We start from the raw sequence: 23,979 nt of genomic DNA, 5'->3' as shown, positions 1-23,979 counted from the left end.
TAACTAGTTCTAAGTTTTAGGGGACTAATGACCTCAGCAGTTGAGTCCCATAGTGCTCAGAGCCATTTGAACCATAAGCAAGGCTAATATTCACTTATCTTTTGTGCATGTTACAGGAGATGTCAATGTACATTTTGCTACTTTACACATTTGACATTCCAGTACAATTTTGCTGGCTACGTTTCTTCTCTTACTTACGTCCTCACTATAATGATTGATTTTTCACTATTACAGTACTTACATTTAGCAACAGACAAAAGTAATTCCAAAATCCTACACTTATTAATTAAAATATAACAATTATTTTCAATATTTTAAACATCAGCACCCAGTTCATTTTTGGTAAGATGGATGAACTTGCATTTTGAAGCACTTCCTGGCAAACATTTAGGCCTAACCTCACTTCACTAAGGCATAACAATGTCTTCATTTTAGCAATTTCCAACAACATGGTTGTGTTGATTACCATAAAATTTACAACTGCAAATTAAAGATTAAAGTTCTTAGTTTTTGGCAATTCACACTGTAAAATGGTTGAAATACCAAGTCACAACAAGTTTACAAAAAATTCACACACACACACACACACACACACACACACACACACACACACACACACTACCTCGTGTAATCTATTTGTATCAACAGAAAGACTGACTGCAATTAATCCTAGCTCATAATACAATCAATATGTTCTCCAAAGGTATTGCACAAATGAGTTGCTATGGAAATAACTGTGCCAAAATTAAATAATGAGGCACTGTGGGCAAAGTTTTATGTTTGACAGTAGTGTGACAGCTAGGCATTCACACCCGCATCTGCTTTAGAAAGGCATTTAAACATCAAAATAATGGAGTATTATACAAAAAAAGTGTGTTTTTAGACTCTGGAAGAATAATGGAATGTCATCAAATAAAAAAAAATTCTATCTTTTGGGCCCTCATGCCATCCAGGTAACTTAAACTACTTTTTTCATGATCACACAGAAGTTCCATTGCCAATATGTGTTTGAAGAGTCCCCTCTCCCTCTCCCCCCCCCCCCCCACCTCCCCAGAACAGTAGTAGTAAGACTGAAAATAAAAGCCATTACAAATTTTGTACCTGAAGTACTATGGCTCTTTCACATACTAAAGTGCCTGTATATGTTTCTGCTTCTCTTGATGCAAAATGATGCTTTTACTTCCTTTGTTTCCTGAAAGATAAATCAGTGGTTCACAAAATTTCAACACACACTGTATCTTATCCACTCTCAGAAATGAACCCCTCTACACTTAAAAAGTTTATTCCACATTTGTTTTCTTTTACATCTTTTTTTCTACATACATTCTCCTCTGATAAATCTTCTGGACTCTATTCTCCTTACATTTGTGTACTTCTAACTGTCTTCTTGTTTTATACCAAGAACATATTTCAGACACTTTTTGTGAGACAAAGGACAATGAAACACAAAAGTAGCAGTATTTCACAACATGTATCTTAAAATTAGTTGAATACAACACAATGCCAATATATCAACATATGAGCTTATATCATTTTATGTGAATGCTGAATTCCCACTATAATAAATTTGGCATGCCAATGCAGCACCTTTTGTAACAGTGAGTTCTATACAGATGGTTTTTTTTTTTTTACTAACAATAGGTAACATTTGTCTCTGGTACATACACAACAAGGAAATAAATATTCTTCTCCAGTATCTTAAGCCCACATCACTGTTCATATATTGTAACATTCAACTGGTGCTCTGCATGTTGGACAAGAGGTATTAGCCTGTGGAAATACATTACAAGACAAGAAATTTAAACTGGTGTTATCCAAACAAAATAAATATTTGACACATCAACTAGTAACAGAATCCTAAGGTTCTTACATAGGTATAACTATGTCTTGCAATCTTATCATTTATAGCCTACTGCAGCAGAATTTTAATTGCTTTGTGACAACAAAAGTAGCAAGTGAAAGGAAGTGCATAGTCATTAATACTACCGTATTTACTCGAATCTAAGCCGCAATCGAATCTAAGCCGCAACCGAATCTAAGCCGCACCTGAAAAATGAGACTCGAAATCAAGGAAAAAAAAAATTTCCCGAATCTAAGCCGCACCTGAAATTTGAGACTCGAAATTCAAGGGGAGAGAAAAGTTTTAGGCCGAACCTCCAAATCGAAACGAAGTTGATCCTTTGTAATATGAGACACAATTTAGGTCGAATGAATGACTAAACAGCTACAGTAGTTTGGTTTGAGTCGTAAGCTTAGCAGTTAAGCTTTACCAGGTAGCCATTGCTATGCGTCAGGCGCTCCGTCTGTATTTCTATGGGTACCCCTTCCTTTTTCACGTGCTTCGTCTGGTTTGAATTGATTGCTTATTTTTCTTTGATCTGATAAGTGCCGTTCTCTTTGTTATACGTGTTTACGTCACTCTAAGCTGAAAATGCATTACTGTACTGTGTCATGCATTGTTTGTCGCATTCTGACAATGAGTGTTTACAGCCTGTCGCCGCTCACGGCATGGCTTGCTTTTGTGCACGCTACCGCCGCTTTTTTTTTAAAAAAAAAAAAAAAAAAAAAAAAAAAAAAAGGACTGCGTATGATAGATGATGTTCTGAATGAGAGTTTAGCAAAAATTTTTCTCCATTTGAAAATCTTTGCAGACACGTCTTTAGTACATTACATTCTGCACAGAAATAAGAGTCATCTTAGATTTAAAAATCTAGTCAATTGTCGTGCTGCATTTCTGACTGTATCACTAATAGGCATAAGAATAATACGAATATAAACATGACATGGTATGTATATTCTTCCGCGTTTGCTGTTGTCTCACTCTCGTTTCGTAGTTTATTAAGCAGACAGGATTTAAATGAGATAGCAGCAAACACGAAAGAATACATGGCAAAATGTTTATATTCGAATTATACTTGTAGTGAAGAGAATACTGCATGTGATTCACAATTCATAAAAGTTCATATTAGCAACCATCTTTTCTCATAGGTAGGAAAAAACTCAGAACATAGAGTTGGCCATATTGACAAACATCCCAAACAGTCTTGCCAGTCGGATTTTTGTAGTACATTGAAATGCTGCTACATTCGAAGATTAAACAATACGGAATTTCTATTTACTTCGTTGGATAATGTATGAAAATGCAGTGGTCGAAAATTGAGGCGGAGAAAAAAGCTCATCTTCCATTTTTTTTTTTTTTTTAATGACGCAGAGGTTTTGGCACCATTATTTATCTTTGTGCCTGCGAAGCATGCCTGTGTAGCGCTACATATATTGGACGGCAGAAGTTAGTTGTGGCGGCACCTGCCAGCATTTTTCAGAACTTCCGCTTACTTTGCACTCGATTCTAAGCCGCAGGCGGTTTTTTTATTACAAAAACCGGAAAAAAAGTGCAGCTTAGATTCGAGTAAATACGGTAACCATCATGTTTGTTTCCTACATCACTAATACTTCTCTGAAGCTATTCAATGCCCTTCCACATGTAAGTTACCACTCCTTTTACACTGAGGTGACAAAAGTCATAGGACAGTGATATGCACATGTACAGATGGCAGTAGTGTCATGTACACAATGTATAAAAGAACAGCACATTGGTGGAGCCATCATTTGCACACAAGTGATTCACATGAAAAGGTTTCCAATGTTGTTACGGTTGCACAATGAGGATTAACAGATTTTGAACATGGAATGTAGTTTGAGCTAGCTGCACGGGGTATTCCATTTCAGAAATTGTTACAGAATTCTCTGAGATTCACGATGTCAAGAGTGTGCTGAGAATAACAAATTTCAGGCACTACCTCTCACCAGGGACAAAGCAGTGGTTGGCAGCATTCACTCAACGACTGAGAGTAGCTGTGTTTGTGTAGAGTTGTCAGTACTAAAAGACAATGCGTCAAATAACTACAGAAATCAATGTGGGATGTATGACAAACATATCAGAGAGAAGAAGGGAGGGGAGGGGAGGGAGGGGGAGGGGAAGGGAGAGGAAAGAAGGGTCCGGGAGAGAGGGGAGGGAAGGGGAGAGGTACATTTTGGGGAAGATTAAAAAAGAAGGGCAGGTGCCTCAGGTCCTACAATGAGAGGGACTCAACTGTTAAGGACAATGGAACATGGGTTACAAAGGTGAAACCAGAGGTGTGACAACATGGGATCAAAGTTAGTATGCTGTAGTAAGCACTTCAGTCCAAAAATGATGAAAGTGAGAAATACAAATTAAGATAAAAGAAATAAACAAAGCAATTAAGAAGATAGAGAAGGTGTGGACTGGACAGGAAAAAGAAGAAGGGAAGTATTACAAAGATGAAAAGTGAAAGCAATAAAGAATGATGTCCGAGCAGAGTAGGGCACCAATGTGGAGCTACAGTTATAAAATGACAGCCAGTCAGTGACAAGAGTGGGGAACTTTTGACTGACAAGCTGGAACTTCTTTGGGTGTTTCTGGGTGTGTGGTTATCCCTAACTACGCTGCTTTTTATTACCTTAAATTAATGGCATTATGATACTTGTAGTGCTGTTGATCTAACAGTAAAGTACGAGGGTAATCCCAAAAGTAAGGTCTCCTTTTTTTTTTAAGTACAGAACTCTGTTTGTGTGGCAGTTGGTCACTCTGTTATGAAGAGTGCTTCAAGCGCTGTGTGTAAACATATTCACGCCACGTCGAGGTGCTCAATCTTGGCTTGGCAGCCATTGAGAATGAAGCTCCCACTGGATGTTACCACAAAGTGCAAATTGCGCGCAGTTATTCGGTTTTTGAACGCAGAGGGCACTGCACTGATTGAAATCCATCGCCAATTGATGGAAGTGTATGGTGAGTTGTGCATGGATGTCAAAAATGTTCGTAAGTGGTGTAGAGTGTTTGCAGCTGGTCAGACTGAAATTCACGAGTGGGAGACCGTCAATTTCTGAGGAGAGTGTTGAAGGTTGAGCAAAGCATGCGTGAAGCTCAGCAGATCACCCTGGATGATGTCTGACAGGTACTGTGAGACTCTGAAAAAACTCAAACGAGCAATTCAGAACCAGAGAAGAGGAATGTTGAGCAAGGGTGTACACACTCTTCATGACAAAGCTCGCCCACACATCGCTTGGCAAACCGTTGCTCTCCTGCAACAGTTTCAGTGGAACATAAACAACCACCCACCCTATAGTCCTGACTTGGCACCCAGTGACCGTTCCCTAAGTTAAAAGAACATTTGGCTGGATAGAGATTCAGCTCCGACGACGAGGTGAAAGAAGAGGTTCATAACTTTCTGAACAGCATGGCGGCAAGCTGGTATGACATGGGCATACAAAAACTGCCACAGCGTCTACAAAAATGCATCGACAGAAATAGTGATTATGTCGAAAAATAGCTAAATGTTCAAGCTGTTAACTGATGTAAACCATTCTAGAAATAAACAGGTCTATGTACTTATAAAAAAATAGGAAACTTTTGGGATTACCTTCTTATTATCCAGCAAACACTGCACACAATACGTAACTAACGCAACTGTTCTTCAATATGAATTAAAAAGTTTGCCTAGCTTTGACTGTTTAGCTGAAACCATTATCTTGAGGTAATTTAATTAGTAGGCCTACTCTTTTGCTGTGGTAAGTTAGATTAACTGTTCGCACTTCTACGCACTCATCACCAATTTTCTGTGGTTTTATGGCGGCATTTCTGGCCCATGGTTATTAGGAAAATTTCGCTCTATTCATCATCACCTACCTTGATCTGACCTTGTCAGACTCCTTCTCTCCACCCTGTACAAAGTATATATTGGAAAAAAGGGGGACATGTGCTAGCTGAGGTTACATCCATAAGAACGTCAGGACATAAGCATATGTTGGGGCATTCTCCTCTCCATAATTCAGGAGAACTAGAATTGGGCGAGAGGATTCAGATACCCCATGTAATGTAGTAAGCACCCAGGCTAGAGCACGTGAGCAACTGGTACCAAGTGGGCCACGGTGGACAGTTTTTCTCTGAGTGTTCCCAGTCCTTAAGTCCACTATTCATTTCATTTCTTTTAATCCATCTTTACTTGTCACTGCCACCTCTGGACTGAAGCAGGCAGACTACTTACCAATGTATTATCTTTGGCATCCTATTTTCTCTGACACCTCTCGCTTTACATTTGTCTCCCCTCAATCTTTCTTAAATTTTCCTAGCCAATCCCTCACTTTTCTCTCCAGAAGGGCAAATTTATCCAAAAATTATAGTAGTATTGTGTACTTTGTGTGTCTATCGACACAACTACATGTTTTGTCTCCTGAAGGTAAGTCCTAGTCAGCAACTTTGTCTCATAATTTTATTACAAAATAAAATATCACAGAGAACTCTCACACCACAGAACATAATGCAAATTGTGATGTAACAAAGTAAGTCAACAAAATTACATCTTCTAGGACTGGGTTATAACCTTTTAAAAATACAACTACGCAATGAAGTTCATAATCAGAGTATGACTTTTGACCTTCAGGTAACTCTAAGAAGATGGTTAACCAAGAGGAACATCCACACAGGTTACACTAACTAATGAACTGAGACGGCCTTGGCAATATGCCTTTCGCATGCAAGTGGGTTCAAAATGCAACAGCAATAGTGTGATTGAAAGCCGGACCTGTGTTTTGGAAGTCCATTTCGCCCCACCAGGTATGCACACAAGAGAGGAAAAGACGGAGATGAACCATCATGACGATAACTTGAAGATGTTAAAAAAATGTCTCATTACGCTAATATGGCAGCACACATCTTATATTACTTGGCTAAATTTCTTCAATAAATCAAAACAGTCTTACACTGGGAAAAGTGCAGGGTTATTCATAAGTACCTCCACGATCTCTAAATATTACTGCAACAGACATTACAAAAGGGCTTACACGTGTCAACAGCGACACTTTCCATCGTGGTGCAAAAAAGGTCACCATGTTGTTAAAACTACTGCCATATACACCTCAGTGTAAAATGTCCGACATTAGTCTAAACGTTTAGGAACCTCCTCACAGTGATTTCACACTTTCTCTGTTAGGTTTCCATCACGTTAGAAGATTTCAAAATTGAAAATTTCATGCACGGCTTTTACATTAAACATGTATTGACACCATCAGTGTCTACTGATGTACTTTGCAAATGAATCTTGGTTGTAATTATTAGTAAAAACTTGAGAGAGGTTTGTTATTGGGAGAAATATCTATCTGCTGCAAGACAACTGTATGAAACGTAAGGGTTATATAACCTGAATGCATGTGTACCTACATACATTCCAAACTTCCCATCCTCACTTCCTATCTCTAGCCTTAGAAATTTTATGTCCATCCTCTCTCTCAGAGTGTGTGTGTGTGTGTGTGTGTGTGTGTGTGTGTGTGTGTGTGTGTGTGTGTGTGTGGTGGGGGGGGAGGGAGGGGGGGCACTTGGGCGGAGAGGATGTGGAATGTCTACAGCAATCTGAAACAGATCTGACTCAAGTTTTTGAGGTGTTAAGCACGACTACTTATAATAACTGTTGAGTTGATCCCAGATCTCCATGTTCCTCTCTCTTAAAACTTGCTCGAGTTTATATTTTGTGTGCTACACTAACACTCTTACTATAATGTAAATAAAATGTTTTGATTTCACAGAGCAAATCTGAATTATTTTCTTGTCAAACAGAAGATTGGGATTGATAAGTAAATGGCAATGCCAGGTAATCAGCTAACACAATTTCAAATTTTTTAATGAAAAGTTATATATTATATAACATAAGTCACTAAAAATAATGATCCTTAACTTTAAAATTCATCATAATTCAGAATCTGATCAAAAATTTTTGCAGGGGGACAAATGGTAAAATTTCTATAATTAATACAACATAATAAAACACTTACGAAAATACACAACTTACATTAATCCAGGCAAAAATGCAGTGTGTGTGAAAGTAGTGCCCACAAGATAAAACACTGCTAACACTCCTTAGTACATTTTCTTGACAAATTACACACGAACCAACTTCATTTCTCCTTCGTCTCCTCCGATTTCGACGCTGTTCCCTACGAATTAAATGCCTCAGTTCCGTTTCCTTAGAAACATCCATGTTTATCTGAGAGGTCAACCCTGAAATAAGTGTGCAAATAATTAGTGTTTCAAACTTACAAGAGCTGTCAACTGACATTATTGTTTGGGAAATCTGTCTGTGCTTAGAAAATAACATAAAATAGAATCAGTAAACGTAAAATACTGATGTATAAACACAGTTAAATTGTGACTAATCACATTATAAATATACCTACAAATCCCTGACCCACATTCTGCCTTGTATCTCTCGCTCGCTCTCTCTCTCTCTCTCTCTCTCTCTCACACACACACACACACACACACACACACACACACGTACGCACACACACACATACGCACGCACGCACCCGCGCACACCATTTAAGTCTGCTATTTCTTGAGAGAGAGAGAGAGAGAGAGAGAGAGAGAGAGAGAGAGAGAGAGAGAGAATACGCTTTTTTTTTGTGTGTGTGTGTGTGTGTGTTTTGCTGAATGATTACTACTCCATGTTTTAAGAATTGTGTTTATTTATTTATCTGGTTCTGCATTAAGCAGAAGAACCTTGAAACAAAGTCCAAATTGCTTGTCGCTTCGTGGATAATGTATTATAAGAGGCAACCAGAAATTAAATTCTAATCGCGTCTAGAGATGCGCATGAGCAGGAATAGGGAGGAGATATATGGGAATAATGCAGTGCAGTTTCAGTCTTGTGGCAGCAGTATTTACCACATACTGCTAGGATAAAATGGCTGTTCTGATACTGTCTCCCGCCAACCACAGGATTCGTGCAGTTATCTAATTTTGGCACACTCAAAAGCAATCTCCACCAGAGTTCCATCACCAATTGTGTCCCATGTATGGACACGACATCATGAGCAACAGTATGAACAGACATTGGTGCAGGGAGCTAGGTAAACTGCGAACCAATATTCACAACAAAAACTGTAGTGGCCAACTGCCCCTGCTGATACCATGGAATGTCAGATGTGTGGTTTTGTGTATGTTTGTCAGTTGCTGTAGCACACAACTTGTTACTAAGTCCAGAGTGAATTTGGTGAAATAGCATTTTTATTCCAGAATCCCCAGCAGCAGCCATTTGACATTCGCTACTGTATAAAGTACTCTACATTCTCTCAGCATTAAAGTCTTCAACTATACACGTCACTGTTGTTATTGTCGTCGTTGCATGTTTTCTAATGCCATTGGCCCACCTTTCATTGGGCCTTCCAGTAAACATTTTTTTGTCTCTTGGAACTCTGCAAAGAATTTCCTTGATCAACCTACTATGCCGCACCAACTTCCATTTCATCTTCACTAGCCAAAATTATGTGTAACGCTACAGTGAGTTTTCTGATCCATTTGTTCCTGTCTCTGCCAGTAATCCACAACATCCATCTCATAGTAGATTATTTAGAATTCAGTTTGTTTAACAATTTTCACATTAAATGTCCATGTCAGACTGTCGTGTGTCAAAACTCAAGATTCACATTAATTGTAAACTTTCCTTCTCAGACACATTGGAAGCACAGTTTTTTAAGTCATATTTAGTTTACCAAAGCCACCCAGGTCATTTTTAATCTTTCCGTTTATTTTTCCCTATCCATCTAATCATTCTCTGCAACAAATACAGAAACACACCAATTTGTTCTCTGACTTCATTGCTAATCTGAATACTTATCTTGTTGATTACAAATTATTTTAGTGTTAATCCAACAGGTTTCTGTTCTACACCAGTATTTCAACTTCGTCCATTCATTGTTGAAGTTTACCAGTGCTAGAGGCAAACATTGCAGTATCATCAGCAAAACAAAGATGTGCCATAACACACAATCATTTTCCCAGTAGTTTTTATTACATGGTCTTCAATCTGAAGAAAGATCTGATGGAGCTCTCCATACTTGTCTATCCCGTACAAGCCTCTCCATCTCTATCTATCTGAACATACATCCACTTGAACCCGCTCACTCTAGTCAAGCCTTGGCATTTGTTTACAATTCTTGCTCTTTGCATTTCCCTCCATTACCAAACTGACAATTCCTCAATGTTTCAGCAATTTTCTGTCAACCGATCCCTTCTTTTAGATAAGTTGTTCCAAAAACTACTACTCTCCTTAATTCATTCAATACACACTTTACTATTGTTGCAGATTATGACTTTGTATCTATACGGGCTATGACAATGAACTTATTATGTTCATTTAGTTCACCCACATTCTTATTTTTTTATTATTAATCCTACTCTCGCATTACCCTTTTCGATTTTGTATTGACAACTATTTACTCACCCCCTGCATGACCAACAATTCTATTCTTCCTGCCTTCACAAAATTCTCACTATATCAAACTCCAAAACATCCACTTCTTTTCATAAATTCTGAAACTACCTACACAATTAAGTGATGTAACAATTCATGCTGAACCTGTAGAATGCGAGATTTGTGTTTTCTGATGACAACGTCCTCTCGTGTAGTACCCACCTGGAGATCTTAATGGAGGATTATTTTGTCTCCAGAATTTTTTCCCTGAGGATAACAGTTTAAAAACAGGAAAATTCCTCTAGTTTTAGTGATACAGCATCTCCTTCAGTGATTCATATCTCATTCTAAATTTCTTGCAATACTGATAAAGTCTGAAGAAAGTTTCAAAATTGACATATAACTCTTTTATACAAGAGCAAAGGATGGATCAAAGTGTGTTTCATAAGGGTTGTTAATGCAGGTTTCGTTGAAACTGACCTGTAAGCTTTATCGAGAGATATGAATCAGAGATGGGATTCCTCTCATATACAATTAGTTCACAACTTTATAACTGTCTATTTTGCAGTGACGGATAATGGTCATTAAAAATCAGTTTTTTCAGATTGTCTTACACCAAGGCCTTTTTTTTAAAAAAAAAAAAAAGAGGAGGGTTTCTGTTATATGAAAAAAGTTGGTTGCTGATAAAGCAATGATTTATGCAGCAGATGGATTGGCTCCAAGTAGTAATCTTGAGCACCAGAGAGTGATGTCTGATCTCTATAGTGGAAATGTTATAAAGTGATGTGAAGTCATTGGAAACATCTCAATATAAGTCAGAAATTTCCACAAAAGCCATGTTTGACATCAAGGCAATATCCAGACTGTCGCTAAAAACAGCCATGGCTTCGTTCGCCGTAAAAATAGTTCCCATCGCAACTTATGGAATAAATCTCATTTGGGAAAAGTAGAGTTAAAAGACCTAAGGAGTCTCAAAGCAGTTAAATCACGCTTCTTGAAAGCCGCCTCAGGTGTTTCAAAACACACACAGTCGAGGCTAGTAAACGAACTCTCCAGGGAACCCTTCTTCATAGAATAACTGCATATGAAACACCCATCCACCAACAACTTGAATAAACTCCTACATGAAAGAGAGAAGAAGAGAAGGAAATTTGGCTGGACTTTCATACAACAGAAGCCATGACAAACAGATCCTGGACCAACACAAATCAAAAACTCCAACACCTGAATAGCAGTGCATGGATAAAACCACAAAATACACAAGACCAAGAGTTTCCACGGCCCCGGCAGCAACTGTATGTGTGAATTGTGTGACCGACCCTGTGACCATTACCAGGTGACCAGCTGTAAAAAAACAAGTAAAATCACTGGTAGAACTGTAAATAATGAACAAGGTGTGATATCAGAAAGCACTGTAATTTATGCAACCTATTCACAACTTGTGCGCATTTATTCTAATAACAAGAAATTTCACAAATGAAGATACCTAGATACTTAAATCACACAAAATAGATAACTTTCTATCAGAAAGGTCAAAATTGTCAAATAACCTAACGTTAAGAAATTTAGATGAAAACAGAAGGCCGGAAAATAAAAATTACTGCACACTTTTAGAAGTTTCCAATTCACTCAAGATTTTGTGTTGCAACAGTGCATATGAAGTACATGAAATGATTACATTTACAGATCAATAATACAAGCGGTTCTGAGACACCAGGTATCTGACCCATGCTGAAACACCTATATTAGTACATGAAATGATTACATTTACAGATCAATAATACAAGCGGTTCTGAGACACCAGGTATCTGACCCATGCTGAAACACCTATATATTAGCTGCCTAAGGGCAGCAATGCAGGCAATAACTCTGGCATCCAGTCGGTCATACAGATAGCAAATACTGTCTGGGATATGTTATGTCATGCCTGCTCAACCTGTTCATGTAGTTCGTAAGAGTTGTTGGCTGACGAGTCCCACAAGTCTCTTCTTGTCTCCTCGTATCCTACACATGCTCAATTGGAGTTTCTGCTGGCCAGGAAAATTGCTGCACATCTTGCAGAGCACACTGAGTTTCATGAGCAGTGTTGTTTGCTTTGTTTTGTTATAGGGGGAAAAAACAACTATGGTCATATGCACCCATGTCAGAAACATAGAACATGAAATGGAAATAAAGTCCCATGCTTATAGACAGAGCATACGGGAACGATGCGGGAGACCCACTCCACCATACTAGGCAAGGTCCTAATGGACGTGGTTTGCCGTTGCCTTCCTCTGACCATATTGGGGATGAATGATGATGATGAAGACGACGACAACACTACCACCCAGTCATCTCGGGGCAGGTGAAAATCCTTAACCCCGCAGGGAATCGAACCTGGGACTCCGTGTCGGGAAGCGAGAATGCTACCATGAGACCATGAGCTGTGGACAAAGAACAAGGAGAGAAAAAAAAGAGAGAAGAAGAGTTAAAAATGACTACATGTTAAGTCCAATCGATGGAAGGAAAGACAGCTAAAAACAGGGATTTGAAGTAAGGTCCATAAAATACACCATAGAGAAATGGAGGTACTGAACTAAAGACTAACCATCCTTCACCATACTGCTTCAACAGACAAACAGTAAAACATGATATACAGCCTGTGTGTTGTTCACTAAAACAGTTGATAACTCAAGACAGAAAACATAAATGAGAACGTAAGTAGTTAAAAAACGGGCATTCCATCAGGAAATGGCAAACTGTTTAAAGTTGAGGACAATGAGCACAAAGCAGTGGAGGAGAACCTCATAACAAATGGTGGTGGCTAAAATGATAGTGTCCAATATGCAAAATAGCTACAATGATTTCCTCATGGCGAGAGGGGCCGAGAGGAGGTCGTCCAAGCCACTGGGAGAAGTTTGATTCTCTGGTGCTTGAGCCCATGAAGGGAGAACCAGTGGTGATGCCAAAATGGCACCGCCTGCTGACAGACAGCAGCATAGAGATCATCAGAGGTAATGGAAGAACTAGCATCGGAAGGTACAAGGATTACACCCTTGGCAGCAGTGTCGGCAGCCTCGTTTCCTGTCAGACCAACGTGACCAGGAACTGACATAAACATCACAGCGGCTCCATCAAGAGTAAGCAAGTGGCAGCTTTCCTGGACCCATTGCACTAAGGAATGGATGGTATACAGCACACAGAGGCTCTGAAGGTCACAGAGAGAGTCAGAGCAGACAGCACTATTCAAAAGCCTATGTCTATGGATGTACTGTGTGTCCTGATGTCATGGCCACTTTGTGGGTGAGCATTATCCTGCTGGAACAACACACCACCTTCCTGTTGCAAAAATGGCAGAAGAACGGCTCTAACAACAGTCTGCATGTGCTGAGTGCTGGTTAACGCCCCATACATAGACACCAAAGGTGAATGAGAGTTGTAGTTTATCGCATTCCAGATCATAATGCCTGGGGTGGGGCCAGTATGTCTTGGATGAATGCACTCTACAAGACAGTGCTCACCAGGTCTACACCGTACATGTGAGAGACCATCACTCGCTTGCTCGCAGAATCTGCTTTCATCACTGAAGACCACAGTGCACCATTCTACCTTCCAAGTGATCCTCTGATGGTACCAATTGAGTCATGAACATCGATCCCAAACATGAGTGGAAGAGGGGCTAGAGGTGTGCTTACCAGTAGTCCCACTGCGAATAACCAGTTCGCAAACAGTTTGTGTTGATATGTCTGGGCTCACAAGGCCTCTAATCTGTGCTGTAGTAACTGTACGATCTGCCACTACTGCCATTACAATATGACAATCCCGGAGGGCGTCAGTGCTGCATGTACATCCAGAACATCGTCTACAAGAGTGAGAATGTTCACATGAGCATTGATACAAGCATTATTGCACAACTGACACAGCACATCCAACTTTTGTGACAATTCTCCAAAACGATCATCCCTCACCTCGGAAGGCCAAGACCCCTTTCAAACTCGCTCAGTCGGCTGTAGCAAGCACAAGTATACAATGATTCTTTGTATCCTCTATTAATCTCTCGCACTTAAGTGCGCACGCGCGCTCTCTCTCTCTCTCTCTCTCTCTCTCTCTCTCTCTCTCTCTCACACACACACACACACACACACACACACACACACACACACACACACACACACACACAATAGCCAAACAACTTGTTGGGAATATATTGAAAAAAATACTATCTGTATGGAACTTCCTGCTCGTCAGTTTATGAGAAATGTTTCCTCTAGATAGCTGACTTTAGAACCAGATGAAGGGTGACATAAAACAATGGTCAGCCATTGAAAAATACTTTTTTAGTTCATACCGAGTACAGGAGCAAACTGACAAGTTTTTTGAAGGAAAGGAATACTGTTAAAACTGTCATAAGGCACAATTACCAATGAATAAATTATGTTTGATTGTACAAGTGTTCATAAATATTCAAGTTTCAATTGTTTGTTTCATAAGAGAGATCCGTTAAAATTTTTTGAGAAAACCTCTTAGAAGAGAAATACCCTTTGTTATACAATTGTCAAGGCTGCACTTTTGCATTCACATGGCAATGCAGATGTAGAAAGGGGATTCTCATTGCTTAGGAATATCTTGAACAAAGAGTGCAGAAACATGTGAGAAAAATAATGAATGCCGATTGCACGATAAAGTGTTTGAGGAGACGGCTCACTCTGTAATTATCACTCAAATTTTTCAATTGGCTCATATCAGATATGAGTAATATTGTGAAGATGAGAAGAGAAGCAATGTTGGAAATTGCTATGAAAATTAGGGAACAAGAAGTGAAGAAAATTAAGGACACTGAAAAGGTACAGGAAGCAGCTGACAAGTGAAAAAGCAGTGCCATATATCCCCCCCCCCCAAAGAATCAAAAATAAAGTAACACTTGATGACCTAAGTCTGTAAAGAAATCTAAACAAGTTTCCACATTACCTTTAAACATTAAATGTTGTAAACATTTTGTTTGTATTATTCTTAATATGGTATTGTACAGCTGCACTCTAGAGCTTTTTCAAGTTTTAGATATATTTGTGTTGAATAGGAGCATGTCAGTATTATTATAATAAAATGAAATTATTATTATTATTATTATTATTATTATTAAATTTTGTAGTAGTTTTATATGTTGATTATAATTGACACATAAGTAACATTCAGGTATTTTAGCAATATATTTTCGTGTGTATTTTATTACAGAAAAATCTACACATCTGCAATATATTTCAACATACTCCCCCCCCCCTGCACCCCCCCCCACACACACACCACAAACTAAGGAATTAAGGCTTGTATCATATTTTGGCACTACTTGCAACATACTCTCTTCACAGAATTTGGTCGCCTGCAATGTGAACCTGTTCTGGACTTTACCTTGATCTCATCACCACTTGAAATGTGCTGACTGGCAAGAAATTTCTTGAGATGAGAAAAGAAATGGAAGTCGGGTGGAGAAAGACCCAGACTGTAAGGGAGGGTGACAAAATTGTTTCCACAAAATTAATCAAGCATCATCATCACCACCATCATGTCCGTCCCCGGTAGCTGAGTGGTCAGCACAACAGAAAGTCAACCCCAGGGGCACCGGTTCGATTCCTGGCTGGGTCGGAGATTTTTTCCGCTCAGGGACTGGGTGTTGTATTGTCCTAATCATCATCATTTCACCCCAATCGATGCGCAAGTTGCTGAAGTGGCGTCAAATTGAAAGACTTGCACCCAGCGAACGGTCTACCAGATGGGAGACCTTAGTCACACGACATTTACATTTTTATTTAACATCATCATTATTATGTAATAAATAAAAATGTAAATGTCGTGTGACTAAGGCCTTATCATCATCATTATTATTATGTGTCTGCAGCTCGTGGTCTCGCGGTAGTGTTCTCGCTTCCTGAGCACGGGGTCCCGGGTTCGATTCACAGCGGGGTCAGGAATTTTCACCTGCATCGAGATGACTGGGTGTTGTTGTGTCATCTTCATCATCATTTCATCCCCATTACGGTCGGAGGAAGACAATGGCAAACCACTCTGCTAGGACCTTGCCTAGCACAGCGGCGCTGGTCTCCCGCATCATCCCCTATGCTGTGTCAAGGAGTATGGGACTTCATCATCATCATCATCATTATTACATGTGCAGTATGTGGTCACGTGTTGTCATGAATGAACACGATACAAGTCAGTAGTTCCATATTGCATGGCATAACTTCAATGTCTCTCAGTAATCTGTAACACCGATGCTGTGTCTTGTTCCATCCGGTTTGCTAACAAAATTCACTGACAGTCCCAAAACTCAGTGCAAATGATTTTTCATGGAGAAAGATGTGGCATTGTATTCTTGGGTTTAACATCTACATCTGCAGACATAATCTGCAAGCCACCAATAATTTCCTTCCATGTTCCACTCGTAAATAGAGCAATGCCTCCAAATGAGCCATAATTTCTCATATCTGTGAAGTTCTTAACCGAAATGTATGTTGGTGGCAGTGTAATTGTTCTGAAGCCAGCTTCAAATTCCTGATCTCTAATTGTTCTCAACAGTGTTCCTTGAAAATAACATCGTCTTCCCAGCAGGGATTTCCATTTGAGTTCTCCAAGCATCTCCTTAATACTTGTGTGTTGTTTGAACCCTTACTGGTAACAAATCTAGAAGCCCACTTCTGAATTGCTTTGATACCTTCCATTAATCCAACCTGGTGTGGATCTCAAATACTCCAGCAGTACCCAAGAATAGGTCACAATACAGCGTCCTGTATGCAGTCTCCTTTACAGGTGAACCACAATTAACCAAAATTCTCTCAATAAACCTAAGTTGACCACGCGCTTTCCCTTCCACAATCCTTACATGCTTGTTCCATTTCATATCGCTTTGTAATGTTAAACCCAGATATTAAAACAACATGACTGTAACAAGCAACACAATACTAATGCTGTATCTGAACAATACTGGTTTGTTTTTCCTACTTATCACCATTAACTTCTTTTTCTAAATTTATATCTAGCTGCCATTCATCACACCAACTAGAAATTTTGTCTAAGTCACCTTGTATCATCCTACAGTCACTTGCCTTCAACACCATCCCATACACCACACATCAGCAAACAACTATTGCAGATTGCTGCCCACTCTGTCAGTCAGGTCATTTAAGTATACATAAAATGATAGTGGTCCTCTCACACTTCCCCAGGAGACACCTGGTAATACCCTGGTCTCTGATGGAACACACACAGTCGAGGACAACTTACTGCATTGATTTACTTAAGAAGTCTTCAAGCCACTCACATATCTGGGAACATATTTCACGTGCTTATACCTTCGTTAACAGTCTGCATTGGGGCACTGTGTCACATGCTTTCTGGAAATCTAGAGCTATGGAATCTTCCTGTTGCTCTTCCTCTATAATTTTCAGCATATCATGTGACGAAAGGGCAAGTTGAATTTCGCTTGGACGATGCTTTCTAAAACTGTGCTGATTCGTGGACATAAGCTTTTCTCTCCAACAAAAATTTATGATATTTGAACTAAGAATATGTTTAAGTAGTCTGTAGCAAACTAATGTTAAGGATATTGGTCTGTCATTTTGCATGTCCATTCTTTTACCCTTTTATATGCAGGAGTCGCCTGCACTTTTTTCCAGTCACTTGGGACTTCGCACCAAGTGGGAGATTCATGACAAATGCAAGCTAAACAGATATATTTCAAAGATATTAAGTACTTTAAATAAAATAAATAAATAAAAAAAGACACCCTGATATGGTGTTCAGTATTAAGACAGACTGCCTACAAACTGCACTTAAAAAAAATCCACCTGACACAGCCCAACAACGAAGATAGCAGACATCTGAAATTTATATTTCTTTTTAAAATGTAAGAAACTTTTATCTCACCTGTTATCTGCTTAGTAAACAAATCCGTCCTTACAGTTATTCGTGGCATGCTACTGTCAGTCTTTTCCAACAGAAAATCACATCTTCTCGCTTCAGCTTCATAGCCGCATATTTCCTATATCTCAAAACATTCAACGCAGTTCACATCATCCGCTACCCAGTAAGCTCAAGCTCACTGTTTGTTTACGTGAACAAAGAGGTTGGTGAACAGAATACAGAGGCTTCTACTCCCGACGAAATGGACACGCACGACTATTATCGCGAGGGCACTGTCTCGCGCCAGTAAAATCCTGTCTGCGTTGATATTTGGACCGGAAACCGGTATTACGTGCCTAGTGCTGTCCACGCCTGGCTGTAATGACAGCAGAGCAGCTGGTGCGGGATTCTATCTCGAGTGGAATATGATTATATATTCGTAGCTTTAAAACTCGTATACTTTTAATTATTTTCATTCTTCAGTTACCCGTACGCACTTAACAAATTATCGAGTATACTGAAAAGTCAGACTGCTATTAAAGGGGAAAATATGATGGCAATTACATTTCACTTCTGCTTCAGAATTTTCGCCTGACACAAAGAAATCATGTGATTGCTATTTTTGTAACAGATGTGTGTGACCTCGTTGCTGAAGTTGACTCAAGATTAAAGAGTAATCAACATTTTCTGTAATGCATGTGGTCAAGTTAATTATCATTGTGGATTAGATATTGAGAAATATATTATGTTATTGAAGGTTTTCCTGCAAATTTAATACAAGACCATACCATACACTAGAGGCACATTGGGGATTAATTTAAATACACTTATATAGATATTTTAAATGTATTTATCGCTTTACAAAATAACAGAAACAAAACAAAATATAACAAAGGAAGCAAGCGAGCGATATGTGAGAAGGCGAGTGTAGCACATGTCCAACAGCTTCTCTCCGAATGGTAGAACATGTGCAGCCAAATGTTCTCTGAAGCCGAGTAGGCATGGTCACGTGATGTCAGTTTTCAATCCGAAACGTCAGTGCAGCCAGGCGTTTCACTGGGCGAGACACACCACTATTCCGCGATTCAAGCAACAGTGGCAGAAGTAGTTACTAACAATTGCTGATTCTCCATTACGTCTCTACATCACCCCTAAACTATACGAATTTTGAACAACATCTGCGCACAATGTTTCAGCACATACCAAAACCATTCCTAATTTACAGTGACTTCAGTGCCTACCATACAGCATGGGGGTGCCATATGAATCATAAAGCTGCATTCATGCACGCATCTAATATGGCGCAAAAGCTTGTGGATTTCGTGAGCAACCATTCACACAACCTGCCACAAATTCTACATAGCTACACAGCTTTCCATGCAGCGTCAATTGAAACCTTATGGACGGGTATGAATGTTATAGCGCAGGTTATGGCATTAGAGCTGTGACAAGGAAAACGAAATTCAAATGTTGGGCTCGAAAATTTCATACAAGAATAAATCAGGGGCCACAAACGTAATTATAAAAGAAATAACACTAGGATATGAAAAAGCTGTCTGCAATGGCAAGCTAACCAACAGCTGGCATGTAAATGTAATAATCAGCCGCGACACTCTTCCAAGATTTTAGAATCTTATTGTATTCGTTGATTTAGGCATTTCGAATAACTAATTTTTAATTTAACAGCTGCCGTATTACACTCAGGAGTCTGCATATAACTCACAATTTATACAAAGTTTATACAACTCGCTTTTTTGGTTCCATATATTATTTATTTATGCATCCAAAAATCATTTAAGATTTTGGGATATGTCGTTGGTTTGCAAATATAGTCCCCCCCCCCCCCACACACACACACACGCACAAACACACCTGCAGAAAATCAAACATGGGCTGCTGTTCTTGTAGTTCCAGAAGCTGCGAAAGTGTGCGTGCCAACCACTGTATTCACTTTGTTCAATAATAAAATAAGAAACTGAAATCGAGTATAACAGCATTTACTCCACAATAATTGTGACAGAATGCCGATGTTTCGAAATACTGCCACCAGGGAGAATTGAGGGAAAGAATGTGGCATGACAAAGTACAACCAAGTTGAACTTTTTGTGGTATGACAAAACTTGCATCTCTTAAGTTGCGCCACTAAAAGTGGGGAGTTCACAAACGCAACTGTAATATGCCACTAGCTGTGCTGATACTATTGTTGCATGTGTGAACGCTTCTTCACGCAGTGGACTACATAATGCCTTGTATTGATGACTACAATATGATCATATACAATGATGGATTGGCAACATTAAACCATGGACCATGGATGAGGCCAACTGCAGTGGATATAACCTAAGCTTCTCTGTGTATGAGTCAAATTACAGTTTGGTGTGCTCTACCTTGGCATCAGATCATTTCTCTGGAAATATGCATACATAATGTGGGAAAAATAAACAAGCATATATTTCCAATAAATCTACTTAGAACATGGATAAAGTGTATTGGTATAAATATCTTCAAATTCTTAAAATAGAGGTAAAAATCAACGAAAAAAATAAACCAATCCCCACACAGAGCTTTTATACAGCTGCATAACTGTATAAATTATGCGACAAATGAATTCATCCTAAAGAAAACCTTCAATACATTGAGTGCTGCACACTTAGTGATGGATGTTTTGCTGCCAGACCAAGACAGACACATGGCATTAGGCTCTGCTGTGGCTGCTGGCAACCACATAGCATCAAATGTAGGGTTCTGCTGTGGCTGGTGGCAGCTACATGGCAATCTATATGATGATGACAAAAGCAAGAAGATTGGGCAGTCAGTATTGGAATAACGACTGCTATAAGCAGAAGGCAAGCATTAAGTACAAGTAAATCCACTACTGGCCATTAAAATTGATACACCAAGAAGATAACGTGCTACAGACGCGAAATTTAACCGACAGGAAGAAGATGCTGTGATATGCAAATGATTAGCTTTTCAGAGGATTCTCACAAGGTTGGCGCAAGTGACGACACCTACAACGTGCTGACATGAGGAAAGTTTCCAACCGATTTCTCATACACAAACAGCAGTTGACCGGCGTTGCCTGGTGAAACGTCGTTGTGATGCCTCGTGTAAGGATGAGAAATGCGAACCATCACGTTTCCGACTTTGATAAAGGTCGGATTGTAGCCTATCGCGATTGCGGTTTATCGTATCACGACATCGCTGCTCGCGTTGGTCGAGATCCAATGACTGTTAGCGGAATATGGTGGGTTTAGGAGGGTAATATGGAACGTCATGCTGGATCCTAACGACCTCGTATTACTAGCAGTTGAGATGACAGGCATCTTATCCGCATGGCTGTAACGGATCGTGCAGCCACGTCTCGATCCCTGAGTCAACAGATGGGGACGTTCGCAAGACAACAACCATCTGCGCAAACACTTCGACGACGTTTACAGCAGCATCGACTATCAGCTCGGAGACCATGACTGCGGTTACCCTTGACGCTGCATCACAGACAGGAGCGCCTGCGGTACTCAACGACGAACCTGGGTGCACGAATGGCAAAACGTCATTTCTCGGATGAATCCAGGTTCTGTTTACAGCATCATGATGGTCGCATCCATGTTTGGCAACATCGCAGTGAACGCACATTGGAAGCGTGTATTAGTCATCACCCGGCGTGATGGTATGGGCTGCCATTGGTTGCACGTCTCAGTCACCTCTTGTTCGCATTGACAGCACTTTGAACAGTGGATGTTACATTTCAGATGTGTACTGACCCGTGGCTCTTCCCTTCATTTGATCCCTGCAAAACTCTACATCTCAGCAGGATAATGCACGGCCGCATGTTGCAGGTCCTGTACGGGTCTTTCTGGGTACAGAAAATGTTCGACTGCTGACCTGGCCAACACATTTTCCAGATCTCTCACCAACTGAAAACGTCTGGTCAATGGTGGCCGAGCAACTGGCTTTTCACAATACGCCAGTCACTACTCTTGATGAACTGTGGTATTGCGTTGAAGCTGTATGGGCAGCTGTAACTGTACATGCCATCCAAGCTCTGTTTGACTCAATGCCCAAGCGTATAAAGGCCATTATTGCGTGAAAATGTAAATACATGTCAGTTCTAGTATATTATATTTGTCCAATGAATACCCATTTATCATCTGCATTTCTTCTTGGTGTAGCAATTTTAATGGCCAGTAGTGCATATAACTCAACTTAATATGAAAAAGTTATTGAACTTGTAACGGTACTTTGCTACCGCGCCTCCGTCAATACAAAGATGTGATTTACGATCGCGCATCTAGAAGAGCGCTGCACCAGCCGCCGATTTTTATAGATAATTTTGATCTTTTTTTTTTTAATTTTGCGTAGGTGTTTGGTTTTAACAACTAATTGATTACTCTCTCTCTCCCTTGTCTTCATACGAAAGATGTGTATTTTTCGGCGCTGTGTTAAATATGCTTTTAAGTGGAAATTAAAACTACATTACAAAACGAAATTATTTCAATAGTGATTCGAAATGTTTATCGCCAAATTTATAAATTAATCCTGACAGTGACAACTTAAAGAAATTTTCAACAGATGGAGAACAATTAAAACAGGTCATACTACAAGAAAATTAAGAAGACAGCCACGAAGACTATATTATAATTAATATCTACGTTTCTAACAAAATTATAAGGTACATTTCAACTAATTTCTGATGCTATTTCCGTACAGTCGCTTTTTGTAGTGTTGCCGACCCGGTCTGCCATGCACGGTCAAATTACAGCACTAGCTCAATCAGTAATACGAAGTCCGCATTATCCGTAACTTATTCCATCAAAATTCAAAACCCAATCAGATGTTCTATTTTGTATTTTCACGGCAGAACCCCAAGGAAAGGAGACACTACAATTGGCGTCCTGGTGACAGGACTTACAATCTCCGGATTTGATACAAGTGCAATTATTATAAATTTTGGACATTTTATCTAATTTTAATCACTTAATAGCATCAGAAAATGAATTTGGACTAATTCTCATTCATTTCAATTGTAATGTTACGTGCATGAAATTTACAACAATATTGTTTGCCCTATTATTAATTCGTGTTAATTTTCATTTTCATGCTGAGGAAATTAATTTGTTAAAAAACAAAGGAAAAGGATAACATTCCATAAAATACTTTGCATGGACGGGAAAGAAAAATTTTGGATTGAAAACCGTATATCTCACACTACATTTGCGACATAAGACTGAAGAACAAGCAAAAATTGGTGAGTACAGAAATTTACATTTTTTCCAGTTTCAAGCAGCCATCTGTACTTCCTTTATTCCGATCTATTTATTTCGAAATTATATTTCCAAATTGTAGTTAAAATTGATGTACTATTATTGCAAATGGTAAGTGAAGAGCATATTCACAGTCATTTATTTGTGAGAGGAAAACTCAGGACCCGTTTAATACTTCAATTTCTAATTAAAAATCATGTGAAATATCTATTTCCATAAGAGAAATTTCAGATTTCAACATATCATATTTAAAAATTTTTTTTGCCATTGGAAAATTTTATTTGCAATTAATTACGAGAATCGCAAGATGGACGCTAGACGTGTAGAAATTGTTTCCGCAGACGAGCTTAGTGAAAGTGACACATTGCAAAACATGTCCGACAGTCAAATGAATATTGAACTTGGTTGTTTTGGGGAAGGAGACAAGACAGTGAGTTCATCGGTCTCATGAATATTGAACTTAATAGTGAGGATGTTCAAGACATAATTCTACTGGATCGATTAAGACAACAACCCCTATATTTAAACAGATATACAGGCAAATGGAGAGTCAGTACTACGCAACAAAACGCGACATTGAC

The 23,979-nt window shown here is 39.2% G+C and overlaps 1 protein-coding gene across 1 annotated transcript; it reads right to left on the bottom strand.

The window, feature by feature from the left end:
• Window positions 1-1,266: 1,266 nt before the first annotated feature.
• On the bottom strand, window positions 1,267-18,389 carry LOC126256116 (peroxisome biogenesis factor 10-like). Its single transcript, XM_049955456.1, has 3 exons — window positions 18,159-18,389; window positions 7,860-8,068; window positions 1,267-1,770 (listed from the first exon to the last, which is right to left on the bottom strand). Exons 1-3 carry the CDS (start codon window positions 18,205-18,207, stop codon window positions 1,717-1,719), a joined length of 312 nt encoding a protein of 103 aa, XP_049811413.1. The 5' UTR covers window positions 18,208-18,389; the 3' UTR covers window positions 1,267-1,716.
• Window positions 18,390-23,979: the final 5,590 nt, after the last annotated feature.

Source organism: Schistocerca nitens, chromosome 1 (assembly GCF_023898315.1).
Source record: "Schistocerca nitens isolate TAMUIC-IGC-003100 chromosome 1, iqSchNite1.1, whole genome shotgun sequence".
Classification (NCBI taxonomy): domain Eukaryota; kingdom Metazoa; phylum Arthropoda; class Insecta; order Orthoptera; family Acrididae; genus Schistocerca; species Schistocerca nitens.
This window is presented reverse-complemented; position numbering and strand designations above follow the sequence as displayed.